The sequence below is a fragment of the Rana temporaria genome, chromosome 9, assembly GCF_905171775.1.
Source record: "Rana temporaria chromosome 9, aRanTem1.1, whole genome shotgun sequence".
Classification (NCBI taxonomy): Eukaryota; Metazoa; Chordata; class Amphibia; order Anura; family Ranidae; genus Rana; species Rana temporaria.
In genome coordinates, this window is record NC_053497.1 from 58,898,948 (window position 1) to 58,909,407 (window position 10,460).

At 44.0% G+C, this 10,460-nt stretch overlaps 1 protein-coding gene across 4 annotated transcripts in view; it reads left to right on the top strand.

Moving 5' to 3' along the window:
• LOC120913576 (zinc finger protein 614-like) overlaps window positions 1–10,460 on the top strand; it is a 47,446-nt gene that overhangs the window by 2,205 nt on the left and 34,781 nt on the right. The window contains exons 1-2 of one of the 4 annotated variants that reach the window (XM_040323608.1): window positions 4,120–4,298; window positions 8,068–8,178. In XM_040323608.1, the coding sequence (XP_040179542.1) occupies window positions 8,101–8,178 (78 nt within the window). In that variant the 5' untranslated portion in view covers window positions 4,120–4,298; window positions 8,068–8,100. Of the gene's footprint in view, window positions 1–4,119; window positions 4,299–8,067; window positions 8,179–10,460 lie in introns of those variants that run through there. The other 3 variants (XM_040323609.1, XM_040323606.1, XM_040323607.1) reach the window with 3 other exon arrangements.

The window sequence follows — 10,460 nt, forward strand, 5'->3', positions numbered from 1 at the left end:
AATGATCGCGGGTGGCCGGCGGGCACACATACCCAAGATCTAGCGTTCCCGAGCCGATGTACAATGACAGCGGCTGGTCGGCAAGAATTTAAAGCGGAGCTTCTTGGTCCTTCAGAAAAAATACTGTAGCTGCTAACTTTTAACCACTTCAGCCCCGGAAGGTTTTACCCCCTTCCTGACCAGGCCATTTTTTGCGATATAGCACTGCGTTGTTTTAACTGACAACTGCACGGTTGTGCGACACTGTACCCAGATAAAATTGATGTTCTTTTTTTTAGATTTATGGCCATTTTTTATTATTGTTTTTACTAATAATGGCGGTGCTCAGCTTTTTTTTTTTTTTTTGCGTGACTGCGACATTGTGGTGGACAAATCTGACACCAAGGGCCCTTTCACACTGAGGCACTGGGGTGTCGGCGGTAAAGCACTTTACCGTAGTTTTAGCGGCGCTTTTTGGCTGCTAGCGGGGTGCTTTTAACCCCCGCTAGCGGCGAAAAAAGGGTTAAAAACCCCACGCTGTCCAATGATTTCAGAACCTCAAAGATGCTGCTTGCAAGACTTGTTTTAGCATCCTGCCAGCGCACCGCTCCAGTGTGAAAGCCCTCTGGCTTTTACACTGGAGTTAGAGGAGAGGCGATTTGCACTTTTAGCGCTAAAAAAAAATGCACTGCCACTGTATAAAAGGCACTGGCAGGGAATGGGTTAACAGGGGTGATCAAAGGGTTAAGTGTGCTCCTAGGGAGCGCTTTCTAATGCCCCTTTCACCTATTGCTGCGGTTTCCCATTGTTTTAAATGGGAAGGAGCGGTATACACGCCGCTCCTCTCACCGCTCCAAAGATGCTGCTGGCAGGAGATTTTTTTCTATCCCGCCAGCGCATCACCTCAGTGTGAAAGCCCTCAGGGAAAAAACTTTTTTTTTCCTCAGTTTAAGCCGATACGTATTCTTCTACCTATTTTTGGTAAAAAAAAATCGCAATAAGCGTTTATTGGTTGGTTTGCGCAAAATTTAGAGCGTTTACAAAATAGGGGATAGTTTTATTGCATTTTCATAATTTTTTTTTTTCTTACTACTAATGGCGGCGATCGGCAATTTTTTTCGTGACTGCGACATTATGGCGGACACTTTCGGACAATTTTGACACATTTTTGGGACCATTGTCATTTTCACAGCAAAAAATGCATTTAAATTGCATTGTTTATTGTGAAAATAACAGTTGCAGTTTGGGAGTTAACCACAAGGGGGCGCTGAAGGGGTTATGTGTGGCTGTAGGAGTGATGTCATCGATCGTGTCTCCCTATAAAGGGGATGACACGATCGATGCAGCCGCCACAGTGAAGCACGGGGAAGCCATGTTTACACGCGGCTCTCCCCGTTCTTCAGTTCCGGGGAGCGATCGTGGGTCTCGCGGTCCCGGAGCTTTGGACCGGGTGCACGCCCGCGACCCACGGCTGGGTAGATGTAAACGACGTGCCGGTACGTCGATCTGCCCAGCCGTGCCATTCTGCCGACGTATATCGTCGTGAGGCGGTCGTTAAGTGGTTAAATGAGACTGTGGCCGTCCGGCACACAAGTCTCCATCCCTAATAATGTGAACTATCATGCATTTTTGCTGGTTACATCGTTTATCATGTGTTACATTTGTTTATCATGTTACTATTAGAATTTGTCATGACCGATCGATCATGTTTCTATTATGCATTTTAACATAATTACTAACTACTGCTGATCACAGTGTTTATCATGTGTTACATTGTTTATCATGCTATTATTAGAATTTTCCAGGATCGATCAGTCATGTCTCTATCATGCACTTTAACATATTTATTGATCTACCATGTATACCTATTATGCATTTTTGCTGGTTACATCGTTTATCATGTGTTACATTGTTTATCATGTTACTACTAGAATTTGTTATGATTGATCGATCATGTTTCTATTATGGTTCACACTGGTACGATTTGAGATGCGATTTGAGATATCAAATTTGCAAAATGCAAAAATGAGATTAAATAGTCTTAATTAGACCAGTGACTAAGTACTTGTGCTGCTCTGTGGTTTTAACCATATTAAAGGATAATAATATGCTTACATGCTAATCTGATGAAAATCATTAAAGCGGTTGTATACCTGCTGACATTTTTCCTTTTCTTTTGGTATACCTGTAAGGCAAAAGGCATAATGAGCTAGTATGCACTGCATACTAGCTCATTATGAAATACTTACCTTAGTATGAGGCGTCGGTATCTCAGCCGGTCCACGCCAAGGGAGATGACATTTTGCCTCGGCGTGTCTTCCGGGTATCACAGCAGTGCTGTGAGTGGCTGGAGCCGCGATGTTGTCACTCCCGGTGTCTGCCGGGCTTTCAGCCGAGAATCCCCGATGCGCATGCGCTGCTGAAGTCATTGCAAATGGCGCAGTGCTGTATCATAAAAAATGGCCAGGTCAGAAAGTGGGTAAAACTTTCCGGGGCTGGAGTGGTTAAGCTGCAGCAACCCAGTTTCAGTGTTTTGGAGTGGATTGGTGTAATAGACATTTTGCCATCTTTATTATGACATTGCAAGGGGGAAGTTTTTTTTTTTTTTTTTTGCGCCTATTATTGCTTTAATCGTTCAGAAGAAACATTATGCCAATTAGATGGTTGTTCATTTAGATTTTTCTTTTTTTTTTTGATCGAATCACACAATGATTGCATAATAACATTGGGGTAGATTCACGTACCTTTTACGGCGGCGTATCTCCAGATACGCCGCCGTAATTTGAAATCCGCACCCGCGTATCGTTACGCCGATTCTCAAAGGCAGATACGCTAAAAAAATAGGCTTCCTCCGCCGACGTAACTTGAATGCGGCGGCGTAGAATTGTGTGCAATATTACGTTGGCCGCTAGGCGTAGAATATGCAAATTACCTAGATACGCCGATTCACAAACGTACGTGCGCCCGGCGTAGTTTTTTACGTTGTTTGCATAAAGGCTTTTTTTTTTTTTAGTGTATTTTTGTGCGTGTACTCGAGAGAGGAGCTGGACTGCAGGCAGGCCTCCCCCAGAGGCAATCTGCCACCTTTCTCCATGCCCCGGGTGGCAATGGCGGGTGTGTGAGGGGGTCCTCCCACACAGCCGCCCTACCTGCTCCGCTTTGAAGCCCAACAGGGCAGAGGGACTCCCTATAGGATTTTGCCCGCTCAACCAGCCCCGTTAGTCCTTCGCCTCTCTTTTTTAGAGACGGCGTGGTCAAAGTGCGTGCATGTTAACCCAATTTCTAGTGCGTGTAAGTGTGGTGGTTTTTGTGGGAGGGAGGTGGGCGTACTAAGCGCAGGCTTACCTTGCATAGCACACCCACCGGGAGCCGGGCTGAGACCACCAAACTCAATTCACATGTAGCCGAGACCGGGATCCGAACCCCTAGCTGCAGAGGTGAATGGCTTATCAGCGCAGTGCCAATCGCGTTGAGCCACCGCAGCTCCCCGTAAAGGCTTTTTCTGTGTAAGGTTGCTCCTGCTATTAAGAGGCGCAGCCAATGTTAAGTATGGACGTCGTTCCCGCTTCGAAATTTGAATTATTTACGTTGTTTGCGTAAGTCGTTCGCGAATAGGGCTGGACGTAATTTATGTTCACGTCAAAACCAATACGTCGTTGCGCCGTACTTGGAAGCAATGCACACTGGGATATGTACACGGATGGCGCATGCGCCGTCCGTACAAAACGTCAATCACGTCAGGTCATCATACATTTACATAAAACACGTCCCCCCTTCCACATTTGAATTACGCGCGCTTACGCCGGCCCCATTTACGCTATGCCGCCGCAACTTACGGAGCAAGTGCTTTGTGAATGCAGCACTTGCTCCTGTAAGTTACGGCGGCGTAGCGTAAATACGATATGCTGCGCCGCCGTATGATTGCGCCCCCCTCCCTGAATCTACCCCATTGAGACATGTTTTAATTTCTTTACATGCCAAAGATTCTGCTTACATGCTATATGACACAGAAAATGAAATGCATGTTTATTCTTCATGACAAAATTATATATATATATAATAAAAATATAACTATCCAGTACAATAAATGGCTACAGAGTCATCAGCATGTGAAGTTACAAAGGATGCCTGATTCTGCTCCAAGCCATGATTGGTCCCCCCCTTGCTCAGAGACACACGGTTCAGGGGACACTGGGAATTGCAGTCCGCTTGGTGCATCTTTGTCCTAGCTACATGAGCCTAGACTACTACACATCCCAGAATCCCAGGGAACATTGCACACAACATCACTTCCTTTTAAAACCCTATTTGACTGCAAGGTATGGGCTGAACTGCTTTGTTAGAAGAGCCTTATGTACTGTATAGTTTATGTATTTGTATGTGCGCTCCTACAAAGTGATGCTTCAAATATTGTGCTTAGACATCTAATGTTACCAATGATTCTCACTAGTACTTTTCAGGGACAATCTAGCAGCTTTCATTTCTGCATGCACTGCATCATGCTACCTAGAAGTTGTTTTATTCCATTCTTTCATATTATTGTCATAGCTATAACCTTTATTAGAACCTTGATTTATATGTTTTGAGAGTTGTAGAAATGAATTTAACGTAATGAATACATAATTTAAATTAAATTGCCAAAATAAAAGAAGAAATTTGTGTTTCTGTAAATATTTAGCAAGCAAACAGGATATTTACTGGGTATTTAAATTGTATTTTGTGTTCTTTTTTAACATGTTGAGTTATCCAGTACTGTGTTTTATGTTGTGCATTTGTAGTATTGCAAAAATGTTGTTTTTTTTTTTTTTTGCGGTACATAGATATTTTTATATTACAAGACAATAAAATAATAAAACACAGACAAAAAAAAAAAAAATTGATTGTTTTGAACCACATGTGCATTTGTAATTGTCCCTCGCTGTTAAAATTGCAGCTGGAATCAAATTTGTTTTTTTTTGTTTTTGTTACACCAAGTAGATATATTTTCTACATGTTACGGATACGAATATGTCTAAAAAAAATTATAATAATTTTAATATATGTAATATATTAATATATGTAATTATTATAAAATCATGACCAGAATGTACCAGGACATCCAGGTCAGTATTATTTTATTATTCCAGCCACACACACATCATTTGTAACGTTATTTTTATATTTTCTCATTCTCGTTTCCAAAACGTACTTAATATTTTTTATTACAAAGAAAAGATGATTCTTTCAATGGGAAGGTGGCGGGAGTTGAAATAAAAAGTATGTATTTTTTGTTTATAGTTTGTAAGTCATCAACCTCAATTCAGACACAATATAATTATATATATATATATATATTCTCTCTCTCTCTCTCTCTCTCTCTCTCTCTCTCTCTCTCTCTCTCTCTCTCTCTCTCTCTCTCTCTCTCTCTCTCTCTCTCTCTCTCTCTCTCTCTCTCTCTCTCTCTCTCTCTCTCTCTCTCTCTCTCTCTCTCTCTCTCTCTCTCTCTCTCTCTCTCTCTCTCTCTCTCTCTCTCTCTCTCTCTCTCTCTCTCTCTCTCTCTCTCTCTCTCTCTCTCTCTCTCTCTCTCTCTCTCTCTCTCTTTCTTTTTTTTTTTTTTTTTTTTTATATATATATATGTCTCCATCTATAGATTATATATCTCTCTCTATCTATTATTTTGTGCTATTAAAGTGGAGTTCCACCCAAAAATTTAATCACATTTGGTACCTTTCAGGGGGGAGGAGGCAGCAGATACCTGTGTAATACAGGTATTTGCTCCCACTTCCTGGCACAGATCACCGCGGTGACCTACGCCACTTCCTGGCCTACACTGTCCTCCCCCGCTGTCTTTTGGGAGACACACAGGTCACAGAAGACAGCAGGGACCAGTGAGGATGCGCATGCGCAGTAGGGAACCAGGAAGTGAAGCTGCAAGGCTTCACTTCCTGATTCCTTCACGAGGATGGCGGCGGCAGCTGCCGAGAACCGAGCGACTGATCGCCTTTGGCTGCTGACATCGCGGGCGCCCTGGTCCATATATTAAAAGACAGCAGCTGAAGTATTTGTAGCTGCTGGCTTTTAACATTTCTTCTTTTTTTTTTTTAGGCGGACCTCCACTTTAAAGACAATTTTTTTTTTCCATTAAAAAATATATTATACTTACCTGCCCAGTGCAATAATCATGCACAGAGCAATCCCTTACCTCCTCTTTGGCATTTACCTCACCCGCGCTGTCTTCTCCTTCTTCCAAGTCCCCCCTCAGCAAGCAACGTACTCTAAGTAGCCACTCATATGCATGCGTTTCGAAACCGGGCTGTGTGCATACATAGATACACACATCATAGGCAAATCACATCCTTGTTCCCTCCTTAAAGGAGTTTCACTGACAGCAACAGGATCCTATGGCTCCTGCTGATGCCTGTGAAACCAGAAATAGAGTATAGCAGGGCTTCAGCCAGTACGGAGCTGGAGCGGTGAGAGGAATCAGGTGGGTGTTTGTTTGTTTTTTGGGGGGGGGGGGGGATTTTTTACCTTAATGCAGGGAATGCATTACAGTACAAAAACATTTAGGCCCAGATTCACAGAGAGCACGGCGCACATTACGCCTCCGTAGAGTAACCACTGTACGCTACGCCAACGCATCGCAGAGAGGCAATCATGGAATTCAGCAAGCCAGTGCTCCCAACGCTGCGCCAGCATGGCGTGGGTTTCGAAGGCGTACGTCGGCGTAGGTGGAAGTGTGTGTGACCCATGCAAATGAGGTGTGACCCCATGCAAATGCTGGGCCGAGCGCCAGACAGATACGTATCACGAACTGCGCATGCGCCGTGACGTGGACGCATCCCCCTGTGCCTGCTCACAACCACGTCGGAACAACTGCCTAAACTACGCCGGATCACTGCGTACAGCGTGAACGTAACCTACGCCAAGCCAGACACACGTCCAACGTAAAATACGTCGGCTTGTGTTCCCTGGTGCAGACCTTTGCAGGTCTGCTGCTGGGTTGCACCTCCTTTATAGGGAATAACTTTACGCCAGACGTACAACTTACGCGTAGCCTGCGTCGGGCGCACATACGTTTGTGAATCGCCGTATTTCCCTCATTTGCATGTTTGAACGGCTAATCAATGGGAGCGGCACCATGCACCCAGCCTAAATGTGCGCCCACCCTACGCCGGCGTAAGCAAGCTACGTCGGTGGGGTGTAGCCTGTTTTTTAGCGTATATCTGTTTGTGGGTCTGGCGCACAGATACGACGCCGCACATTTGCACTTACGTTGGCGTAACTTGTTATACGTCGACGTAAGTGCTTTGTGAATCTGGGCAATTGAGTTTAGAACCACTTTAAAGTTTGTCGTTTGGCCCAGAAATCTAGAAATGTAATATATTTGGAATTAAATGGTATGTTAAAGCAATTAATTAACTTGTATTTGTTCTTTTCCGGTCTCTCTCTCCCCCTCCCTCCCTCTCTCTCTCCCCCTCCCCCTCTCTCTCTCTCTCTCCCCCTCCCCCCCCTCTCTCTCTCTCTCTCCCCCTCCCCCCCTCTCTCTCTCTCTCCCCCCCCCCCCCCCTTCCTTCAGAACAACAAAAGGTAGGAATCTGCTAGAAAGTTTGTTAAAATCTTTGCAATGTACATAGATCATCAAGAGGAATCTTAAAGTGGAGTTCCACCCATTTAAAAGTCAGCAGCTACAAAAAGTGTAGCTGCTGACTTTTAATAATCAGACACTCACCTGTCCCAGGGATGCAGGCTCACGAAGCCTCACTCCTCTCCCCCTTCTTTCCGCGACGCTGACATTCTAACTGTGGGCGTCCGGCTGTGGCTTCACAACCAGGAGTGCACTGCACATGTGGGAGTTGTGCTGCACACTGTGAATGGTCGGGCAATCTTCTGGGACCTGTGACGTGTCCCAGAATATTGCAGGGGGGGTGAACTTTAACAAAAGAGGAGTTGCTCTTTAAGGTAGCCAGTGAAGGGTATCGCCTTAAAGCCAAACCTAATGCCTAAATTTCCTGAATGTAATTTACTGACAGTAAAATGATTTGTGTGTGTGCCCTGTATCTGAGTGAATGTCTGGCTTCACCTAACGCTCTCACATTTTTTGTTTAGAATTCTGTGCTTGCAGCATTTACTTACACCAAAATGAAAAAGGAAAAGAGGCGCCTGACTGAGAGAATCTTGAACCATGCCCTGGGAATTATCTACTTGCTTACAGGAGAGGTAAATACATACAGCCCCTCATCAAGGCCACCAAATATTTCCATGAATCAGGGACGTGCGGCGAGGTCAGTGGCTGGTGCGGCAACGACCACCATTTTATTCCCTAGGGTGTCTGCTAAAACAATATATATAATGTTTGGGGGTTCTGAGTAATTTTCTAGCAAACAAATCACGATTATTACATGTAGGAGAGAAGTGGCCTGGGTGGCAAGGGGTTAATTACCATAAGTAAGTAATATACAAATAATTATTATATATTGTTTTAAGGTAATTTGTTATATTTTCAAAAACTGTACTCTAGCAGGTGGCTTAAAGGACAAATTACTGAAGTTTGAAGTTCTAACTTCCAATCAGTAGTTTCACAGTAAATAAATAAATTATTATCTTATAACAAATAGCATAATAATATATGATTTAGCTTGTACCTTTTCAACAGCAGCAGATTCTCATTCACCCTCTTAACTGTGTAAGAAAAACATGGGATTGTGGGTAAATCTTTTTTTTTTTTTTTTTTTAAATAACATTTTTATTGATCTTTTAGAAAAATAAAATAGCAGAACAGTGGTACAAAAATGGCAAGTAGACATAGGCAGAATTAAAACGAGAGCATCGTCTAGTATGCAAATGTCGGAACCCTGAAAGAGGGATCCTCCTGTAAACCATGGCATCACACAGATTAACAATAGTAACAATGTCTCTAGAGGAATATGTAGCGTACAGTGCCTCGAGGTGGGTAAATCTTATACCCATAAACACATGTTATTTCCTTCTAGTTAAGAGGGCTGGAAGGGAGCATATGTCTTTTAGACACATTCCCCTTCTATGAGAGGCATGCCTCTACTGCAGCATTTTTATTGGACAGCTGAGGCTAATGGTACTTTACCATTGGTCCAAGACTCCAAGCTGTCCATTAAGCTCAGTGCCTCTGAAAAGAAGTAAGGAGAGGCACTGTGAGCTCATCCTCTCAGTCTGCTACAGAGTGTCCCAGCTTATATTTAACTACTTGAGGCCCGCACTATAGCCGAATGACGGCTTCAGCGCGGACCTGAAAATCCAGGACGACGTCATTTGACGTCCTCCCCTTTGCTCGTTCCCCGAGCGCGCAGCGGGGAAATTCTGTGCTGCCCGTGTCCCTTGGACACAGCCAATCACAAATCGCAGTGAACGGCCAATCAGAGTGGCCGTTTTCTATGCGATCTGTGCGGCCAATGAGAGATGATCTCAAATGTAAACATATGAAATCATCTCTCATTGCCGCCTCACACAGAGACAGCGTGTGAGGAGGGAGAACGATCTGTCAGTGAGTGTTACATTGTCACAGTGTTACAAAGTGTCAATATAACAATACAGTGCCATCCCAGTGCCCATAGGGATCTGTGTCCACCTGTGCTAATCTGTGCAGTGCCCAACTGTGCCACCTCATCAGTGCCCACCTGTGCCGCCAATCAGTGCCCACCTGTGCCGCCAATCAGTGCCCACCTGTGCCGCCAATCAGTGCTCATCTGTGCCGCCTCATCTGTGCCGCCTCATCAGTGCCACCTGAGTGCCCACCTGTGCCAATCAGTGCCCATCTGTGCCGCCTCATCAGTGCACAGCTGTGCAATTAGTCAGTGCACATCTGTGCCGCCTCATCAGTGCCCAACTTTCACACAGACCAAATAATTTGCAAAAATTTGTGGTTATTTTTATCAAAGACATGTAGCAGTATACATTGTGGCCAAAATTTATGAAGAAATATTAATAATTTGCAAAATTTTATCACAGAAACTAAGAAAAAATCATTTTTTTTCAACATTTTCGGTCTTTTTTCATTAATAGCGCAAAAAATAAAAAACCCAGAGGTGATCAAATACCACCAAAAGAAAGCTCTATTTGTGGGAAAAAAGGACAGAAAAATCATTTGGGTACAGTGTTGCATGACTGAGTAATTGTCATTCAAAGTGGGAGAGTGCTGAAAGCTGAAAATTGCTCTGGGCAGGAGGGGTGTTTAAGTGCCCAGTAAGCAAGTGGTTAAACTGGGCGTTTTGTATGTAGCTTCTGACAGGCTGGGCAAGGACTATAGGTCGTAGGATGCCCAAAATGTTACCAGTGGTGTGGTAGGACTTGGGCTACCCCCCCCCCCCCCTGTTATGTTCATGGCAGGTGAGGCCATGCCTCCCCTGACTGCATGTCCCTGCCATGAATCATTTATAGAAATCAATAGTACTAATAGGAAAGAGAGATAATGGAAACAATACATTTTGATAGCATAACAGAAGATCAAATGCACCTATAAATGAACT